This window comes from Ochlerotatus camptorhynchus, unplaced genomic scaffold (assembly GCF_037179485.1).
Source record: "Ochlerotatus camptorhynchus isolate MF236.1 unplaced genomic scaffold, CSIRO-AGI_Acam_v1.1 ptg000274l, whole genome shotgun sequence".
NCBI classification, from domain to species: domain Eukaryota; kingdom Metazoa; phylum Arthropoda; class Insecta; order Diptera; family Culicidae; genus Ochlerotatus; species Ochlerotatus camptorhynchus.
This window is the reverse complement of record NW_027040763.1, coordinates 1,609,394-1,631,654: the sequence shown is the minus strand read 5'-3', so window position 1 is coordinate 1,631,654 and position 22,261 is coordinate 1,609,394. Positions and strand designations below refer to the sequence as shown.

General features: G+C 44.4%; 1 protein-coding gene across 3 annotated transcripts in view; it reads left to right on the top strand.

Annotated features, from left to right (window-relative positions):
• Positions 1–21,771, top strand: part of CdGAPr (GTPase-activating protein CdGAPr) — a 186,613-nt gene extending 164,842 nt beyond the window's left edge. For 2 of the 3 annotated variants that reach the window (XM_065227457.1, XM_065227458.1), the window contains exons 3-8: positions 7,123–8,954; positions 9,018–9,259; positions 9,324–9,595; positions 9,660–10,210; positions 10,515–13,469; positions 21,506–21,771. In XM_065227457.1, coding sequence (XP_065083529.1) covers positions 7,123–8,954; positions 9,018–9,259; positions 9,324–9,595; positions 9,660–10,210; positions 10,515–13,469; positions 21,506–21,584 — 5,931 coding nt within the window. In that variant the 3' untranslated portion in view covers positions 21,585–21,771. The remainder of the gene's footprint in view (positions 1–7,122; positions 8,955–9,017; positions 9,260–9,323; positions 9,596–9,659; positions 10,211–10,514; positions 13,470–21,505) is intronic. The other variant, XM_065227459.1, reaches the window with a different exon arrangement.
• Positions 21,772–22,261: the final 490 nt, after the last annotated feature.

Sequence of the window (22,261 nt, the reverse complement as noted above, 5' to 3'; positions counted from 1 at the left end):
CACCACCCTCAAGTTCAATGTTTGAACCTTGCCGGCCATCGCGCCGCCGACTGCAACTAGCTTCAACCGCTTGCGTGCGCGTTGCGGTGGTGTAGGGTAACATGTGCATAATTTACTTGCAAATCGAATTATGATTCACTGCGCCGTCCATGCTTCAGCACCCGAACTGCTGCAACACCGGGGTATCGGTCCGGTGCACTTTCCATGGCATGCATTTATTCAAGTTGATACACGGAATACGGCTATTGGTGGCACTGATGAGCTTGTTGAAATATGATTTTCGACGCGATACTCGATGCATTTGTTGAGGGGGCGAATTTTCGGTGAAGAAGCAGAGACCATAAATGACGCTAAATATGGAATTGAGTTAAAATGTATATTGATCGCCAGCGGTGCCGCTTTCCGGAGTATTCATTTCCACAGAAATCCAATTTTTAAAACACCTCCAAGTTCAAGATAAGAACGAATATTTACATTAAGGCGCTCTATTAGCGCTCTATTGGACAAGTCTAGAGGCTTTTATGTTCAACTTCTGAGGAAAACCACGCCTTAAAAGTCAACTCCATATATGTCATGGATATTTTATAGGTCAATGACGGAAACCCCCAAGCAACATTGCAAGTTTTATCAAGGTTTTAATACATTCTATAAGTGTACATCATGCTCGAGAGCAAGGTGCCTTCCATTCATTTTGGCTACAAAAATGTTTTATGAAGTTTATTTGTTTATTTGTTATGTTTGCATCAACAGACTAGAAATAGTCCCAATGATGTGTTGTAAAAAAAGTACAGATTATACAGACTGCATATACTACAGTTAGAAACTAAAATAACTAGGAAAGCATTATCAAGTTACTAAAAATGTATAAGTCTTAAATTTTACACTTAGCTGTTGGGCGTCAAGCGCCTTCGGTCAGCAAAAAAGGCAGATAACCTTCGGCGAAGCATATTCCGTGTCAAGTGGAAATAGAACATCGACGCTACTCGGTTGAACACTCGCTGCAAGCCATAAATAGCGCTCCCTAAGCTATAATTAGTGGTCGAGGTTGAACATTAATGTTCACTTGTTGCAGAATTGCTTCGCAGTCGATTCTTCCTTGCAGAGTATAGGCGACGATTAAGGCTCTGAAAACATCTCTTCGGATACGTAAGGGCTCGACATTGATCAATTGGCAGTGATTCTTGTAGCTTGGAAGACGAAGTAGATATCTCCAAGGCAGCTTACGGAGCGAGAAGCGAAAAAACGTCGTTGCACAAATTTAATTCGCTCGCCCCATTATTGTAGTTCGGGATCCAGATTGCAGAGCAGTATTCCAACGTAGATCGTACGAGAGAGCAATAGAGCGATTTCAAGCAGTAAATGTCTGTGAAGTTCTTAGTAATCTTGAAGCCAAAGCCAAGAGTTCTGGACCCTTTGTCGACGACATACGATATATGGTGTGAGTATGTCAGCTTTGAGTCTAGAAAAACGCCTAAGTCTTTCACGCAATGCACCCATTCGATAGTCGTGCCTAGTATTTTGTAGTTGAACGTAATCGGTTGTTTCTTGCGTGGGAAAGTAATAACTGTACACTTAGCTGGGTTGACCACCAGTCGGTTTAGACTACACCAGTCAGCAAAGATGTCAATCTGATTTTGGAGAGAACGGTAGTCGGCGAGTGAGCGGATGCACAGAAAAACTTTCAGATCGTCTGCAAACGATAATCGTAACCCTGTGATAACATGGTGAACGTCGTCGAAGTAAAGGAGAAATACCAATAGTCCCAGATGGCTACCCTGAGGTATACCGGACTTTGCGCAGAAGCTTGCTGAGCGACAAGTACCCAAAATTACTGTCAATTGGCGCTCCGTGAGGTATGAACGAAACCATCTCAAAGATTTCCACCGATCCCTAGCCTATCGAGCTTAGCGATCGCAATTTTGTGGTTCAGCTTATCGAAGGCTTCCGTAAGATCTGTTTAGATAACGTCCGTTTGGGTCCGATCAATCAAACTGTCTGTGATGTAAGACGTTAGGCACAGCAGGTTCGTAGTTGTGGAACGCCCAGTTATGAATCTGTGTTGATCTATACTTAGATATTGATTGCAATGCGCATTTAGGGACTCTATGACAACCAATTCAAAACAGTTTTGATACAGCACTCAGCGACGTGATTCCCCGGTAGTTGTTTACGTCGCGTTTGCTTCCCTTTTTATGAACAGGAAGCATATCCGCAGTCTTCCAGCAAGACGGAAAGATGCCGCTGGAAAGAGAGAGCTGGAATATGCGGTGCAGTGGATCTAAAAGACAAGTGATGTTCTTTTTAAGAATCATCGACGGAACACCATCGGGTCCAGCCTTAGCTGAAGTCTTAAGTTTAGATGCTGCTCTAGACATCGTATCTGTAGTGGCTTCGACCATGCTGAGCGTTTGGTTGACCAAAGGAACATTACTGGCTGCGGAAGTAATGAGATTAGCGGAGAGTTGCTCGTCTTCAAACACACTAGCAAATTTGGCTGAGAACAGGTTGCAAATGTCTTGTTGATTGCTAGCAGTTTCACCATTAAAAATTATGGAAGAGGGTAAGCAGACTTCCCTGCGCTGCTCATTTACGAAGTTCCAGAAGGATTTCGGGTGTGATTTGATAGCGTTGAAAACAGAGACGACTTAACCGATAAACTTGTGGTTGAGTCTGACATAGTAGCATTTCAGCGGCAGTGTGCGGAGTTTAGTAAATCTTCTGAGAGCAGCTTTCTTAGTTCTTTTCAACGAGCGAAGATCGGGACGCGAGAGTCGATGTGGATGATCTTTTTGGATACGTGTCTGTCAATGATATATGCCAAGACGTGAGAAAAGGTTTGTGCAGCAATGTTGACCTCTACAGGATCTAGAATATGCCCCCAATCTAGGTTAGACAACACATGGACAATACTGCGATGGTCAGCTGGTGAAATCATGGACAATATTATTTTCGATCACGATAACTAAAGCAGGGTGATGATGCACTTCCTTGACTAAAGGTTCGGTTGCCGTGGAGAGGAAAGGAGCTGTATCACGAGCACTCACAAAGCAGAGATCCAGGGTGCGGTTGTTTTCATTCAACAGGCCATTGATTTGTGACAGAATTGCGGTACTATAACTGTCCAGGAGCTGGATGGTTCCTACGTGGAAAGATGGCGCTCGTGATCAGGACAAAAGAAACCACTAAGGGTTGGAGTCCATGCCATGACCGGTAAGCTAAAATCGCCAAGAACAATAACTTCGTCGGAAGGGCCTGCTTTGTCTGAAGCGACCAAGACGGATCGACAATGTGCGTCAATAAGCTCCAATTCACGGGTTCGATCTGGAGGGATGTACACTGCACAGAGAAGCAATTGACGATCACCAAGTTGAATAGCCACCCACACTTGTTCAACCATGTTCCAGGAATCGTCCTCGATAACTTCTGCTTTCAGCTTGGAATTAACTGCGATAAGGACGCCTCCTCCAGTAGTTTTCCTACTATTATTCGTGTTTCGACCGCAGCGAAATATTTCGTAGCCAGCAAAGACATAGTTTGAAATGGTTCGATAATTGAGCCATGTTTCGGTCAAAACTAAAATGTCGTAACAGTGATCCATGACGGCCAGATGATAATCTTCCACGAGGCCGTTCATACCGCCAACGTTCTGGTAGTAAATCGTTATGTCCGACCTCCGCTGTTCGGGAACAATGGAAGGTTCAGCGTGTAGTTGCATTTGGGAGCTGGCAGATGTCACTTGACGGAGGAAGGATGTTCGAGTAGGGTCCCTGGAAACCAAGATACTTTCAGGCGATAATATATTCGTCGGTTGATCATACTTGCCAATAACAGGAATGTGGAAGACACCTTCTCCCATCTCAAACGCAGGGCCGGGACGATTCCTGTCGCTGGTAGGAGGGGCTCGACTGCGATGAGTGGAATAGGGGCTTCCTCAGGGCAGACGGCAAGAATGCGTCCCGGAGTGCAGTTGACTATGATGGCTCCATGTTGCCGACTGGCAGATGTTTGAGGTGAGTTGAAGGCACTGGAATTATGATCATCATCAAGCAGTGAAAGTTCGCTATTAAGTGTGTACTTGCCTAATACAGCAAGCTGGGAGACCCACAATCCACATCTAAACTCAGGGCCAGGACGACTTGGATGAACGCTGGCTGCAACAGGCGCGACTGATTTAGAGAAACTGGGGACTCCCAAAATGCTTTCTGCGGTGCGTCCTGGTAGAGAAGTAATTTGGCTCAATGGATTTTCAGAGGGCGTCACCGAAAATTCGCTTTGGACCGGGTTCAGAATAACCTGAGTATGGGAGAACTCATCACGCAACGATAAACTTAAATCGCAGAGGTTCTTGCCTATGCAAGCATGGTGGAAGACCCCCTTTCCACCACCAACTACAGGGCCGAGACGGCTATGTTGAACGAAGGTGGCGGCAGGCGGGACTGTGTTGGGGCGATCGGGGGCTTCCTTCAGGCTTTCTACGGTGCGTCTCGGAGGCATTGTTGATTCATCAGATGAGGGGATTAAGGGGTGACTGTTATACTGGGTGTACCTAAAGGGGCTGGCATATCGAGAGGTGCTGGTGTCCCAAACGGTGTGCCCGTTGGAGAGCCACCCGGAATAGTCTCTGGAACAGCAGGGAGTGCTGGGATATCAGGAGGTAGGCATACATTGTTTTTCGCCTGAGTATCCTCGAATTCTCTGTACACAATCCCCTATGGCCAAGTTTCAGGGTTCAAAGCGTTCTCTTTTAGTTCCATTGGAACGCCGACCTTGTAGGAGATGAAGTTCATCGATAGTGGGTCGGTGCCTTTTTTCACTAAAGAGACGACTTTAACTGGCTCAGTCGTTCGCAGTCCATCACGAACAAGTTTCTCAACCACATCCCTCTTAACACTGGGATGAAACCGGGAAAGGTAAACTCAAAACAGATTTGATGGAGCATTGACAGCGAGTGTATCGCTAGTTCCAATGACTCTTGTTCCAGTAGTCGGTTTAGTCGGTGTTTCCGTATCACCTCGACGGCGTTTTGAGGGGCGATCTTGATTCGGTCTAGCAGATGTACTTGGGGTAGCAGCATTAACCATGTGAGTGAGTTGAGCGACCTGATTGTTGTTTTTGACCATTTCGGTTTACAGCTCGGATAAGCCGGTCAGCTGACTGCCTATCACCGTCGAAGTTACGTTGCCGAGGGATGAAACAGTGTTTCTATATCGGGCGTACTTCATCAACTTGCTACATTGAGCGGTGATGTAGTGGTAAGCGTGATTACCTCTCACCCCAGCAGGTCTGGGTTCAATCCCAGTCGGCGCCGCCGGGATGTTCTGAGGCATAACATCTCTGATCTCGCCTTCGGAAGGGAAGTAAAGCCGTTGGTCCCCGGTTCATGAGTTGATGGGTCGATAGGTAGGGTCCAGGTGTGGGATCTGCCTTCCTGGCGTCGGTAGCATTGGTGCTCAGCACGGAAAACAAGATCGACGGGAAACAAATCCAAGGAAAAAAAAAAATTTGCTACATTCGTCACACATCCACTACAAATTGATGTGGTCTTCGTCCTGTTTCACTGTTTTGGCACAGCGGTCGCACGCACTTGTACTGGTCATTTCGTTGAACGGAATTAATGCCCTATACGCGTGAAATTCCCAATAATCAGATTACTAAATCCAGATGTAGGTGGCGCGTCGAATGTTAGACGAGCGATCGAAAGGTGGTTTTTGCAACACCACTAGCACAACAAACAGAAAATTCTATGGATGACTGGCAATTTCACAACACCAAATATACGGTAAAACTAAATAAAGTCAACTGATTTCCATTTTTTGAAGTTATGGAACAATAAGATATTATGATCATATTTTTTAAGAATCACAATGAGCGATTTTCTGATCGCCTCTTCGCGAAGAGTGGGTGAGATAAATGTCAAAATCGCTTTTTGCGACTCTCATGTTGCACAATTGGCAGGTATTATGTTTCAAACACCAACTTCACAATCTTTTCTTGATGCATGCACAAACAAAATATTATCATAATATCTTATTTTTCCATGATTTCATAAACCAATTGTTTAGTCAAAATAAATGAAATGCACCCTGGTCGAGAGAATCCAAATAAAACCCAAATTGTTACTAGGACCGTAAGGGTTAATTTGTGACTTTATGGGCTAAATTTGAATTGGGATAACTTAAAAAAAGAATATGTCAACTTTGGATGTCTTATGGGATAAGTTTGAAGGCCTTGTGGTGAATCGCTGCGGAAACCTTATTTATGATTAATCTCATTATCACCTCGAAATTTCAAGAGCGCTAGAAAACTTGAAGTGATAGGGCATATCAGCCATCATGACGACCATTGTTGGACGCTTCAAGGAATCACCTTACGAGTGAACTCAAAAGAGCTTGCAGTTTATATCTGGAGTCCTTATAGTTCAACACCAGATGGCCTTGTGCTTTCATTAGAAGTCTTATCAATCAAGTGTTACAGGCTAATCCCAGAGGCTTTAATATTCAACTTTGGAGGGCCTTAAGCTTAGCTGCAACATCAACAAAACAAAACATGCTATAATCGTTCTGTTAATTCATCTTTATTTATTGTTGAAATAATCGTAAAATATATTTGAATCAATAATAAAATAATGTTAGTCGTAAAATGTGTGAGTCAACAAAATATTTGTGTTGAATGTATAATCTACTTCTCTGCGTGCATTTAATGATTCTTTTGATCATGAGCTGGTCTTTGATATTCCGTTGAAGTACAGCCCAAAATATCTATTTATTGGTATAAGTCAAGTTGTTCCACATTTATGCCAAATAATGACCATTATGCCTAACCAAATGGCATTATGCTAAACGGCTTTATGCCAAATGGGGAGAGTCATAATGACCCATTTATCCTAGTGATTAATTCTGCTCAATCGCAATTCTACGCTTGATTGAAATGTATATCGCACAATCGGGAAATTAGTAAAATACAGGGGGGTGAAATATGGGAATTTCAGTGTATTCTTGGTTTCCTTTTGGCTTAAATAAAGTATCATCACCTTCCCGTACCTATCGATAAATGTAATTCAACTGCCACAAACCTTACTCAAATACGCTTCTTTCCCCCTTCTCCCACCAACTTTCATTGCAGTCCTGTCGTTTTCCCAAGCTAGAAGAATGCGCCCACTTCCACTACGAGCGGGTCCAACTGGGCAAGCTGTCCATCCGGCTGGTAACGGACGAAAAGACCGACTCCCAACTGCAAGGACAAAGCGGCCAGTCGTCCCTGCTAGCCAGTACTGATCTGAGTAGTTCGCAAACCAGTAACGCTAACGGTATCACGGTGGGCGGTAGAAGTAATTGGTTCATTCTTCGCATTACGGCTGGCCGGTCGGATTCGTTCCTGATAAAGCGATCCTTCGAAAATATGCACTTTCTGGATGAGTTGCTGCACCGGTGCGTGTACGATCGACGGGTCAGTGAGTTGGAGGATCTGAAGGAGATGGACATTTCGGATAAAGGTGATGACGATCTGGAGACACTAGTCGCAGTTTACTTCAACAGGCTTTCGGTGATCGCCTCGGATGCAATGACCTGTGGACCGGTATTGACGTGGTTACAGATCGATAACAAAGGTAGACGACTGCCAGTAGCCGATGAGGAAACGATGAAAAGTATCAACACGCCGGCCGTCGGAGCTGCTTACGGTGTTCGGAGATATGTAGCACAGGCTTGCGACGAGATTTCCATTGAGGTTGGGGATATGATTTCGGTAATCGATATGCCGAGTCCGGCGGAATCGATCTGGTGGCGAGGTAAAAAAAGTCACTTGCAGAAGAACCAGTACGAGGTGGGATTCTTCCCGCAGAGCTGTGTGGCTACGATCGGAGATAAAGTTCCACGGCATATGCCTTTCCCGGCTCCGCTGGTAGGTTCCTTGGCTGTGTCGCCAACCAAACCGGTTCTCCGGAAACACGGTAAACTGATAGCTTTCTTCCGGAGCTTTATCCTATCGCGGCCTTCCCGTCGACGACTGAAACAGAGTGGAATCTACAAAGAACGAGTGTTTTCCTGTGACCTAGGCGAGCACCTGCTCAACAGTGGACAAGACATTCCAATGGTTCTGAAATGTTGTGCTGAGTTCATCGAAGAGTACGGAATTGTGGATGGCATTTACCGATTGTCGGGTATTACCTCCAACATACAGAAGCTAAGACGTGCCTTCGACGAAGAGCGGATCCCGGACCTGACACATCCGGAGATCAAACAGGACATCCATGCCGTGAGTTCCTTATTGAAGATGTACTTCCGTGAACTGCCAAATCCGCTTTGTACGTACCAGTTGTACGATCACTTTGTGGAAGCCATTCAGACTCGTCTGGACGCACCGACCGATCTCAAACTTCGCTTAATTCGACAGACGGTTCAGAAACTGCCACCGCCGCATTACCGAACGTTGAAGTACCTAGCAACGCATCTGTTGAAAATTTCCCGTCATTCATCCAGCACCGGCATGACTGAACGGAACATTGCCATCGTATGGGCACCGAATCTATTGCGTTCACCGGCTCTTGAATCAGGAGGTGTCGCAGCGCTTCGAGGCGTAGGAGTACAGGCCGTGGTGACCGAATATCTGATTAGCAACTGCGAGCAGATCTTCGACGACAGCGGAGATGATTTCGGCAGCCATTACATTGAATCGCAACCGACGTCGCTAAGTGATTCCAACAGCATACAGATTTCGGGCGGTTTGGATCAGGATCTGTCACTGTCAATTGAGCGGCCGAAAAGTCTAAGCGTGGGAGGTGCCAAATTGTTGACCTTGGAAGAAGCACGTATCCGTCGGAATTGTATGGAGAATTCCGAGAAGACTATTCCGATCAACATTACCAATCAGTCGGCGCATATCGGTTCATATATCGAGGTGGGTGGTGGACCGTCTAGTTTGCCGGATAAGTACCACACGGTGCTGCCGGTACCAAGGTAAGATTCAGTTCGTTTGGGCTACTTGCGAGATGACTAATCTAAATTTTCGTTATCACCTAGAAGCTGGAATAAGCGAAAATCGCACTCATCGTGGAAGTCCATCTTTACGCGGCAGCCTCGGCAGTCGAACAGCAATCAGGACATCAAAGAGTACAGCAATCCCAGTACACCGACTGCCAAGGAACCCCCGGTGATTATCACCAATGGGCGGCCACTGAATGAGGAGCGACCTGCAAAGCCTGACCAGAATGGTACCATTAAGGAGAGTAGCAGCGCTCTAGTACAAGACAAGGTGGCAAAGAGTAAGTTGATTGAATTTTTGCAATGTGATTATCCGGAATGGAATTGTGTTTGATCCTTTTTTAGCGGGTGTGGATCTGTTTGATGGAAAGTCGCTAACCATAGATTCGTGTGCTCGGTCCAACTCGGTTGATAGCCTGCGGACGACCGGGCACAGTCGATCGGTGTCGCATGATTCGTACTTTGATTTGCTGCAGTCACCCCTTCGAGGTGGTGTGGTGACCTGTCCGAGCCGGGAGCTATCCGAGCTGGGGTTGAACTTTGATCGAGAGGAACCGGAGATGAGGATTTTCTCCGAGAGCGAAAGCTTGGTCAGTAGTCCCAAGGTGGCGAAGGAGGTGAGTTTTTCGGTCGATACGTTGGGTACGATATATTTGTATTATTTTTTACTTATTTCCATAGTCCATTCGGCGTACACTGCGGGCCCGCCCAGAAGAGTACACCAGTGGAGGCAACAGTGTAAATCCTAGTCCCAAAAAGCAGCCGCGGTTGAATATTCAGAGTCCTTCGGATGCCCACAAACCACAATGGATGGTAGCGTCCGCCGCTACAGGTTCTCTGAATCCTGACGAAAGTCTCTGCAAGCGCTACAAGCTGGAAGATCAACTAAACGATATCCAGTTTATCGATTGCAACACGCCGGAACACAATGTGTCCGGTGGAGGATCTTCGCTGAACAGCAACACCATCTTCACCAGTGCTCAGGTTCACAAACCTCCACTGCAGGAGGACTCCGATGACGAGAATGAACTGATTGGAATTAGGAATTCCTATCCGGGGCCGCAGTATAGTTACGTGAAGTACGATTCTCCCATCAAGGAGACCCGGTTCAGCTACCCGGGAATGAGTGCCAAAAATAAGGAATGCAACCATGCTCTTAAAGAGCAGGAAATGAGTGTAGACGATCAACAGCATACCCATCTGCAGAAGAACGGATCATCGCTGTATGAGAGGTACTTGATTGAGAAATCGATTGCTCATTAGAGTTAGAGCTTAGAGTTTCCTTTTCGGTGGAAAAAATCTTATGATTCACAAATTTCTTTCCTCAAAAAATTAGATCAGCCTTTCCCATCGTCATGCATGAGGCTTCCCGCCCGCCTTTGTTCCATTTTCGTCTGTCTAAATTCATCCTCCAATTGGCAAGTGAGCAGTTGAAGAAGTGATCACGTCGTGCTGCTTCTTCAATTGGCCACAACCCAACAAGCTCCGTTCGTTCTTTTATCTCTTGTTCATATCTTCCCCTATCTCCCATCACAGTTTCATTCTGTCCAGCCAGGCATCTTCAAAGCCGCCAAAGTATCCTGGTCGTTATAGCTACTACCAGGCGAGCAGTGGGGCAACGGAAGCTGGTAACGACGAGGGAAGAGACGATGAGCTGCAGGTCGTCCCGAGAAGCTGTTCCGAGAATGTGATAAGGAAGAGTGACACCCAGAAAAGTAAGTTGAGTGTGATGACTCCGCAGTCACCGGTTCAGAGTCCTTGCTATTCGTTGCTGGTGGGCTCGACGACGAGTTCGGATAATAGCAGCAATATGAACACTCCGGTGTACGATATGGACGTAGTGGCCGCGATCGGTCAGCATCAGCAACAACAGCAGCAGCAACAGCCATTAGAGAAAACCAAAGAAGAAACGGAGCTGAGAGATATAAAGGCATTGAAGCGTGAATTGTCGCTGGATTTGAGTGAAGTTGGTGTGAAAGTCGCTTCCGGAAAACAGTTGACCACGAAGAAAAACTCCTCCCCGAATACTCCCTCAAATTTTGCGTCGGATAATACGACTAACACGACTACCACCAGTCAATCGATGACACCGAGCGAGTTTTGCTATCACAATCTTAATCCGGAACTGTCCCCCGGTGAGCTAGCAACGTTCGCACAAAAAGTAGCTCCGGCTAACAAACCGGGAACGCCAATCAAGGCGACCATCAACATTACGTATAACGTAAGATCTCCGGTCCGGAAAGAGCAGGAAGAAAGTATCTTCCGATCGTCGCCAGTGAATTCTGGCGGCTCGATTACTCCGATCTCTCCGAAAAAGATGGAACAAGAGGACGAACACCAGAAACCGTCGGAAGCGGATTTGCTAGAGGAGGAAGAGTATCTTCGGGAGAGGAGGAGTATTTACGAAAACGTTTTGGTGACTCCAATTGAGTCGCAGACAGCGAAGGACACCAAGAGGCTGTTGGAGACTAATTTTGACGAAACGATGGTCTACGAACAGGTTAAATTCTACAAGAATGCCGTATTGCAGGTGAATGAATTGCTGGGTGGGGAAGGAGAAAGAACCCATAATGATCTGGCCGACGAAGAGCTGGCATCCTCCAAATTGGTGGATCTCTCGATCAGCGAAGACGAAGCGAAAGTACCTGAATTAGACTCGTTAGGCCAAAAATCAAAAGTCAAGCTGAAAATCAAAGAGGATGAAGATGACGAAGAGGACGAGGATGAGAACACCGACGGAATTAACAACAACAAACGAGACTCGAGGATAGGAACGGATTCTTCACATTCGGAGATCAAAGAGAAGCCGGATTTCGCTATGACCAGCAAGAGTGAAGAAGAAAGCGATGACGTTCCGATGTCCGATGTCAACGATGATAGTTTGGAGTTTGACAATACGGATGTATCTTTGTATGAAAATGTAGAGCTCCGCAAGAAACCGTTTGCTCCGGTGTATGAAAACATGATTCCCGGTCCAATTGGAACGGCAACTTCGACGCTCAAGTCACTTCAGACTACGGACGATGAATTCTCGTCTCTTTGTGCCGACCGTAGCGATCTGGACAACGAAATGGAATATCGGATCGAAATTCCCCCTAAGATCGAGCTCAAACCTACTACTAACAATATCAGCGTCAAACAGCTAGCCACCAAGTTCGAAACTAGTCCTGTCGATGTAAACCCGCCATTCGACTTCCATCACCAGTCCAAACTGAATAACAATCGAGGAAGTGCTGGTCCCGTCGTAACGATCCGCAACAAATCCGCAAAAGATTATCAAAATCTCACCAACATCACTCGCAGTCTGGACGAGAATGCATTCGTCCGGGAGTTTGGCAGCGCTCGCAAACTGGAAAGCTTCAACAAGAGCATCCAGCAGATCCCCGAAATCGACAACATCCTCAACGAGAACAACCCGAACCGACGCAAGTCGTTGGATTTCACCAGACCAAAGAGCCTAAATCCTCCGAAGAAACTACCCTCGCTGGTCGGGAAAGGCATCGAGAATTTTGAGGATGCAACCAACACGTCCCACGATTGCTGCCGACAGCAGCATCTTCACCATCACCACCACCACCATCACCACAACCAACAGCAAAAAACTTCCCCACCGTCGGATCTCAAGCTGGATCTTTCGACCAAGATCGAAGACACCAAAGAAGCCCGAGCGTACAACGTGCGGATCACACCTACCACCGAGAACCGAATCTCTCTCGTCCAGTACAACTACGATAACCGACTGAACCGGAAAGATAACCAGCTACTACAACAACAACAGCAGCAGCAACAACAGGAGGAGGACCGTAACAGTATAACGAGCATTTCCAGCCTAAAAATGCTCGGAAGCTGCAAGCTGGACCGCAGTCGGATCGAGAAAATCAAAGAAGAACGTCGCCACCAGCTGAGCGAAAAGTATCGCTCGGAATCGTTCAAAGGTGAACGGAGCGATTACAGTAAGCTAAAATCAAAATCTAAATCGGAACTGCGAGACTTCAAAGATTCGGACACGATCGATCCAGGCAAAAAGTACGACTCCCTACGCTTCCGCTCGAAATCCCGCATCGAACTGTCCGACCAACCGTACAACCTGGCCCACAACCTTTCATCGGCGGTTTCCCTAAACACTGTAGCCACTCCTCTGATGGTCGTGGGTGGTCGAACGCGTCGGATAAGTGACGAAAAGAACCAGAACGATTGTATCGCTTCTTGCTCCCCGCCCCGAATGACGACGGCCGCCAGTAATACTACTGGAGGCGGTAGCAACATTCCACCGGATGCCAGCATATCGCAGGTTTGTGATAGTAAATTTGAGTTGAAAACTCGACAGAAGTTTGACAAGCGGGGAAGCACCAGCAGTGTGACGGATTATCCTGTGACCACGACGACGACGACAACGGCGTCCGGTGCCACAGTGATTGGGCTACGGGAACGGGACAGCTTCAACGGCGTAACGGCCAAAAGTTTTGCGCGGAATGGTTCCAGCGGAGCACAGTGAGTATTGTTTTTCTCCGTACATGTTTGTAACCCTTTGGTAGAGTAGTTTGATGGTAGCACTCCCTGAAACCCTTTTGTGATAGTAGTAGTAATAGCACCAAACAGGTACCTACTTAAGATATGAGCACATTTAATAAGACTTCACAACTTATTTTTGATCTAAGCTACGCCAATCACACACATACACGCTTTTGTATTGGTACATTGCTTGATTTATGCACATTTAGTAAAAATAACGGCTGCACTGAATTTGGTTCCAATATTTTTTTTCGAATGCTGATTTAGAAACTTTTAAGTGCTCGATTTTTGCTTTCTTTATTGACAGAACTCAAGAGAAATTAGTGGAAGGCAAATGCTCGCGACAGCTTTCAGAAATGGTATGGGAGTGAGATTCTCGGAATTCTCTTAATTTTTTGTTAAGCCCCAGAACTTCTAGAATGTGAATGAATGTTAAAATAATTTGAATATAGAATATCTATTGATAGCCACCATCATTTACAATTCTAGTTTCATGAACTCCGGCTTTTGAGAATTTCGAAACATAACCAAAGGTCCCCAAAAGTTACTATTGTTTCGAGTGCTATTTTCTGAAGTACTGCATATTTCCGCTACATGTAGCCCGTCTGCATTAGAAAGATTCTTTAGTTTTGGAAGTATTCTTGCTGATTCGAGAGTTATTGAAGCTCCTAAAGCTAAATCTGGTGATCGAAGAATTCTGAAAATTTCCAGAGTTAGTAATATTTCCGGTGTCCAGATAGTTTTTCTAAATTTTGGCACATTTCAATTCTAAGAGTTCCTGCAGGTTAGATTTTTTTAAAGTTATTCCTTGCAGGTCTGGGAATTCTAGGACCATCGGGTTTTCATAGAGTTCCGAGTGATTATACTACCCATAATCGCATATCAGTCCCATCTTTGCTTGATTTCCTATCCATATGGGACTGATATGCGATTATGGGCAGTATATGTTTCTTAATCTGCCCATAAATGCATTAGTGGCTCATATGAATAGAACATTAAGCTGATATGGGACAGTTATGTGTTTATAGGCTGTAAAATCCCGATAATTCCAAGAACACGAAAGCTTTAAAACCTCTTGGAACAGTAGTAGTTGGATCTCTAGCACTTCTAACATTTTTGGAACTTAAATAACTGCCAAAACTATGAGAACTCTCGAAACTCAAAGAACTTTGGGAAAGTTCGGTACATTTGGAGCTTCTAAACCTACCAGATAACTTCTGGATCTTTAGCTCCCAGACCATTAAGAACCGCAAGAAATCTCAGAACTCCAGGAACTTGAAACTTCAGTAATCTCCCCTGAGAACGTCAAAAAATTCCGTTACTTTAATAACTTTGAAAATGTTCAGCAACTCTCAGAAGTCCAGTTTTTTTTTTAGCTAGGGCGAGCTTTAGAAATTTTGTAAAATCCAATAAATGTTGATACTCTCCACCTGCAAGATCTGTACTGCCGTTATACGCATAACTGTCCCATGTTCTCTGCAATCCTTATGCACCGTGGGACTCTTATGCTTATAACGGCAGTGTAGAACTCCCAGAACAGTAGGAACTGTAAGAACTTAGAGATATAGAATCTTTTTGAGACCAAAGCCCCTAGAACTCCAGTGATCTGGGAACTTTCATAACATTCTTTGTTTTTGTCTATAGTTGTTTATTGAAGAATTCAACTGACAATTATTATCTAAATGAATAAAACTTAAACTAAATAGTTACGGTCAACGGTACGGAAAAGGCCAAGTGTTGTGTATAATTCCGGCTCCGTGGTTCCAAAAACAGAAAGTCGCGTTGACGAAGAGATCTCTCAGAGGCATACATATTTAGCTGTGACAGCAGTGTTGGACAGTCAATGTCACCCGTAAGTAGCTTTCCAACGAACATAGCTTGAGCGACCGTCCGTCTCACCACTAATGGCTCGATTCCCCAGGAGACGGCAACGCTCCTCGTACGGTGGCAGTGGCAAGTTCGTTGGGTCACGCCAGTTGAGGAAACGAAGAGTATATCTCACAAACTTGCGTTGACCGGATTCAATTCTAGTGATCCAGCTAGCATGGAAAGGGCACCAAACAACTGAACTTGACTCCAATAAGGATCGCACAAGCGAGCAGTAAAGTGACCTGAGGCATAGCGGGTCACGAAACTCGTCGGCAATTTTGAAAATAAAGCCCAATTGTCGATTAGCTCTGGAGATGATGTCATTGTAGTGGATTCTGAAAGTGAGTCTGCAGTCCAAGGTAACGCCGAGATCCTTTATGTGCTCAACACGAGCAAGACAGCGTCCGTAGAGAACATAGGCAAACATGATTGGTTCGATTTTTCGGTGATAGGAAATAATGTTACATTTTTCTATGTTTAGACTCTTAAAATTTCTTGAGCACCAGTCAGCAAAAATACCTAACATATTCTGGAGATCACAGCAGTCCGAGAGGCTTTTAATAATTTTGTAGATTTTCGTATCGTACGGCATCCTGATGGTATCAGCAAGGCGACGTCGTTTAAAAAGATCGAAAATAGTAGCGGTCCAAGGTTACTGCCTTGCGGAACTCCCGAGTTGTTTGAGAAAACATCCGATTCTGACGCGCCAATCTTGACATGTACATAGCGATTCACCAAGTTAGATCTGAACCAATCCACAGCAGTTGACGAGATGCCAAGTATCTCCAGCTTGGCCAGCATGATATTATGGTCCACCGTGTCAAATGCAGCTTTTAGATCCATATACGCAGTATCGACTTGCCATCCTGAATCCATGCATCGCAGACAGTAAGAAGTGAACTGCACCAGGTTCGTGGACACGGAGCGCTTCGGGTAGAAACCGTGTTGTTCTGTATCGATATAATTTTTACATCGTGCGAACAGAGCACCATTTATGATAATCTCGAACAGTTATCGAGGTGATTCCACGATAATTTATGACATTCCGTTTATCTCCTTTTTTGTACACTGGGAACAGATAAGAAAGTTTCCAGTGGCAGGGGAACTCACATTGCTGTGCCGAGAGATTGAATAGCCTCGGAAGTGGAAGGCAGAGATTGGCTAACGAAACTAAACACATCACGTGGCATCCCAACAGTAGCGTCCAGCACTTGTGTTGGCGAAGCGGAGAAATCGTGGAACACTTGCTTGAAATGACCAGCAAACAAGTCGCATTTTTCTCTTTCGCTATTAGCCGATTCATTCCCGAGAAACATGGAACAAGGCAACCCGGATTCCTTCCGTTTGGAGTTGACAAACGACCAAAAACTTTTCGGATTCGTACGAAGGTTCGCTCCCGTGCGTCTCACGTGTCGATTATAGAGAAAACGATTGTTATTTGGATAACTACGACTCGCAAAATTGAACAGTCGTTTGTAGTACGGCGAGCGAGAGTTACAATACTTTCGGGGGGCGGCAGAGTGTTGACGTTTTAGCACGCGTAGGCGTGGGTTAGACCATGCAGGCTTTAGCGGAGGTCGTTGAGCTGCATCTTTCACGCTAGCGGCTGTTTCGATAAATTGCCAATCAATTTCCGCAAGCGCATTGTTCAATGCAACGTAATCGGCCCGGCGAAAGTCCAAAGAGTAGGTCTCAGATGAAGGCGTAAAAAGAATCGGCGTAGGTAAACTAAATGACACGACGAGAGCGGGATGATCGGCATCTAGATCAATCAGTGGCTCGACCGGCAAGGAAACAGAAGTGCCCGGTAGTGCGGAATCATTTGCCAGGACAAGATCTAGCAAACGTCTATTTCGGTTCGGAAAAGTATTCACTTGTGTGAACCCGTAAAAGTAAAAACCGTCCAAAAGAGCACAGCAAGCAACCGGCATATGCGAAAGCAGTGGATCAATTAATGGTGTGCCACTGTCTGTAAAGCGCCACTGCAGACCAGCTTGATTGTATTCACCAAATACGAAAGCGGGAGAGCAGGGACTTAATTGTGACGAAATTGAGCCTAACGATTCCACATGCTCACGGATGATCGTGTAGCCGTTTTTGCGGTCGGGAGGCAGGTAGATTGCGCCTACACTAAGCTTGCTTTGTGGAAGTTCTACGACCATCTACAGCTGTTCCAGTTGACTGGAAATGGGTGACTTACTTACGTAGCTGGCTAGTCTCATAGATACTGCAATCAGGACTCCGCCATTGCGCGATTTTTGACTTTTTAGGGCAGACCGGTCAGTTCTGAAGACGGAATAGAGTGACCCGATGAGTAAATTCGGTCGTCCAGCCACGTTTCCGTCAGCACAATCAAATCATATTCGGCCTCCGCAACAGCCAGGAAAAACGAGTCGATTTTAGTCCTCAGCCCACGCACGTTTTGGTAGTAGATCCGGAGACCATTCGAGAAGCAATCACGGGAACTAGAAATCAAAAGAACATCAAGTACCAAAAGCTCGGAATCGCTAGCATACTTGCCTGAGGTTGCAGGCCGGAAGCCCCCGATACCATCACCGACCACAGGACCGGGACGATGATGATGGCGGATGTCTGCAGCAAGCGCGACTGGGTCGGGAGGTTCGGAAGCTTCCTCAGTGCCTGTTTTAGGGTGTCCCGGATCCGAGGAAGAGCAGGTGGCGGCATAAACCTGCTGGCAGTTGGCAGGACGGATGCATGGACATGATGTGGCTAGTGTGGAGGTCGCAGAACCGGAAGCACAGCTAGAAGTTAAAGCGGTATCAGGCAAAGGAGAGGCTGAATCGTCAATATAATTGTCAGTAATAGCTGGTTGGAAGACCCCCGATCTACATCTACACTCAGGGCCGAGACGACTATGCAGAGCGCTGGCTGGAATAAGCGCGACTGAGGCGGAGAAATCAGGGGCTTCCACAGTGCTATCCACGATGCGTCTCGGTGGTGGTCCAGAAGCAGTAGAGGTAGCAGCATTATTCTTGGAACATCGTGGGGATGCAGATGGACCATTTGGGGATAACGAAGACGCATTAATCGTTCTCGATGGCCATTGCCTCCAACCCTACATTTTACAATTGCTACAAGGACTCCTCCACCAGTAGATTTACTGGAAATCACAGATACATCAGGCAATAACTGACCATCATCGAGTCTGATTGAAAGACCCCCTCTCCACATCCGACAGCAGGTCCGGAACGACTATGGCGAACGAAGGCTGCTGATGGCAGGACTGAGGCGGAGGGATTGGGGACTTCCAATAGGCTTTCTACGGTGCGTTCCGGGTTCCCAGGATTGGGTGTTACAGAGGCATCATCACAATGACTAACATAGTCCGAATTGCTGAAAATTTGATCGGCACCAGGCAGTGAATTGTCAATATATTGATTGTGCTTACCTGTAGAAGCAAGCTGGAAGACTCCTGATCCATATCTAGCCACAGGGCCAGGACGACTGAGTGCTGGCAGGAATAGGCACGACTGGACTTCTAAAAGGCGGTATCGAAACTCCGGCACCCTGATGACGTACAGCATCTATCAGAACTCCAAGAAATTTCGTTACTCAATAGGGTGGTCCTCAAATTAACTGATATTTTAAAACAAACATTCTTCTTTTGAAAAAGGAGACGTTTTTTTTTTTTAATTTATTATGGAGATTTTTAGCCAACTGACTAATTTATCTCCGAAAATGGAAACGTATGTTTCTCAGCAAAAATGTAGCTTTGTCAATAATAAGCAAAACCACTGGTGCTGTTGAGTACTTGGCACTGATGAAGTCTGCAAGTAGTAGACGAAATACGCATATCTGTTAAAAGATAAGCAATTATAACGGAATTTAAAGGAAATAAACCAACACACTCAAAGCTCTTCATAAAGGGATTCCGTTAAGAGGTTCGACAAATTAAAAGGATTGAATTTCACTCATATTTGAGTCCCGTTCAAAAGTGTATAGGTCACTCATATATGAGTGACATTTAATCATATTTGAGTATAAATTTACTCTTTCCATGAGTGACCTACACTGAAAACGAAGTAACGCAGAGACTAAGCCTAGACTAACATTTGAAAAGGGCGTGATTCCAAAATTACCATATCGAGAAAATCGCTTTCGAATTTGGATGGCCTAAGAATCAATTCTATTTCACGACTTTCCATTTTATGGATGATTTTATAAGCTTGACATATAGTTAATAGTGTAATCTATGATCATGCATCACTAAAAACTAAAAAAAAAAGTTTTTTTTTGTCGTGAAATTGAGAAGAAAACATCATTTACCCTGATAATTTCTTGCATGTTGTTACCGCCCGAATCTTCCACCCTTTGAACTGCCAACACTCGTGATACGCCGTGGAAGTACACCCTCGGGATTTTTTGCTTGTTGTGCCGCCTTGGTTCTTCGTTCGCAAATTTTGTGAGAGTGGAAATATGCCCGGAGATTTTTTTTTTGGTCTTCTTTTTGTTCGTTGTTTACACGTGAAATATCAAACGGATGCATTTCAAATTAATCGGGCGTGACTAGATACTACAGAATCAGTACGTTTGGCATATTAAAACAATATAATTCGCAGTTCTGATGCAAGGCGTAACAACCAGATGTATCATAGAGTTGAAAGTTGGAAATACGCCATGTAAGAAGAAACGTTTTTGATGATTTGAAGTGATATTTTCTTCTACTTTTTCGTGTTTATCGAGTAGTTTGTGAACTGTTCTCTCTATATGTGGCAAAATATGGTTTGTTTACATTTAGGCTCTTCCGCCCCTTTCAAATGTTAGTCTAGAAGTCATATTTACTCATTCGCATGGACTACTCTGAAAGACCTATACGCTTCTAGATATTTTTCTTCATACGAATGATTAACAGTTATTCGTAACTGAGTAAAAGTGACTCACTCTCTCTGCTAGTTTCGTTTTCAGTGTACGTTTTTGCTAATTTGAGTGAACGGGACTCAAATATGAGGTACACTCTTAAAATTTTTCGCCGAGATTCCAACAGCCGAGTAGTTCTGCAATTTATTTTGCTGAGATTCAGTAAAACAATTGCCGAGACTCAGCTAACAAATAACATTTTGCTGAGATATCAGCTAACAAACAGATATTTTTCAGAGATATCAGCAAAAGTAAATGCCGAGGTAATCGGCTGCTGGAGATTTTACCGAGCTAGATTAAGTGTGAGATTCATTTGCCATGTACGTTTTTGCGATTTTGTGTGAAAAACCACTTAATTTTCAGTCGATCTCATCGGCCGTGCAGTCTATTAGCTCATCATAGACTGAGTAAAATTTACGTCGATTTTTCTCAAATTCAAGAAGTTTTTTTCCTAGAAAATCAAGGAGCCAATCTGAGCCAATCCACTTTTTGCTAAAATGAGTCGAATTCAACTCATTTTTGAGTTGATCACATGATCCGTGTATTCTACTCAACTGCGCAAGTATGTGATCTTGCATGCAACGTCGCGTACAAGTTCAACATAAACGGCCGATGAAATCAACTCTAAATTGAGTGGTTTTTTCACTCAAAATCGCAAAAACGTGGGTTACTACGTAGCATAATTGCCCTCGCTTTTCCTCAAAAATTTGCTCGAATGAGGGAATATCGACAAAAATTTTACTCAGTCTAGGAGTATACTAATAGACTGAGTGAAACTTCTCTCGATTTTCCTCACATTCGAAAACTTTTTCTTGGAAAGTTGAGGAAAATTTTACTCAGTCTAGTGCATAACCTACGTTTTTGCGAATTTGAGTGAACGAAACTGAAATTTGAGTTGGTTTAATCAGTCGTACATATAAAGGTGCTTTTAGTACAACAGCTACCCAGCGGGTGTGTTTTCGTCGGTGATAGCCTGAACTGCTTTATCGATTTTTGGACGTTATGCTAAAAATAAAACCATTCTATTTTAGAATAAGGTGACAAACCGTATGCTGGTCTAACATAACAATGTCATATTTAAAATTGGATCAAAACTACCTTATTTACAGCCTAATTAATATTTGCGATTTCCGATGACGGGTAGTAATTAATTAGAAGCTTGAAACATTGAATCGCATCTGCTTATAAAAATAATCTACTACCATTTGACTTGACCTTCGCTAATGCAATCTATACATTTGCTGCATTTTTTTTTTAATCTTTTCCAGACGAGATCGATTTTCTCCGCAAATTTCCATCAAGGACGTCGCAGCCATGTTCGAGTCACGGTCGCAAAATCAATCGTAATGAGGAGGACGTCCCATGCCGCCGCTACCTGGGCCATACAAAATTGTTTTGTGAAAATAAATCTTCGTCCCCGTGTTTCTACCTGCCGACCAACACACTAAGAGCTGCGAAATAAAAATAACCGCTGTTTTGTTTTTAATTGGTAAAACTGAAAACTCTATGAGAAAAGAATCAAACTTGTTCGCAAACAGAAGAAAGCAAAAGCATCTTGATATTACTATCTCTTACTGCACCTGCGCATACAGCTACTTTTGAACTGACTATCCTTGTTGAATAAAAAGAGAATAAAGAAACGTAGTTTAAAAAGCAACTTACATAAAACGTACACAAAGTAGTAGAATCTTTATTTATATACATAAACTTATCATGTAGTGAGCAATCGTCTCTGAAAATTAGAAACTATGAAACCATATTTCAATAATTACACTTTGATGAAAAAGATGCTCAACAAGAGCAAGCAACAAGCAAACAAATAAACAGAAAAAAAAGAACCAGCTTACGATATTTGTGAAACAATATGCTTCAACTTAACGAAGGAGGTGGAAGAAAACATTGCATTTGGGCAACAACTTTTTGCACCATTTTACATACATTTTCTAGTTATTTTTTTTTTTCATTTTTCGTACGAACCAACAGCAAGTCGCCAACTAACTAAATTGATAGAGGAAAGTTGATAG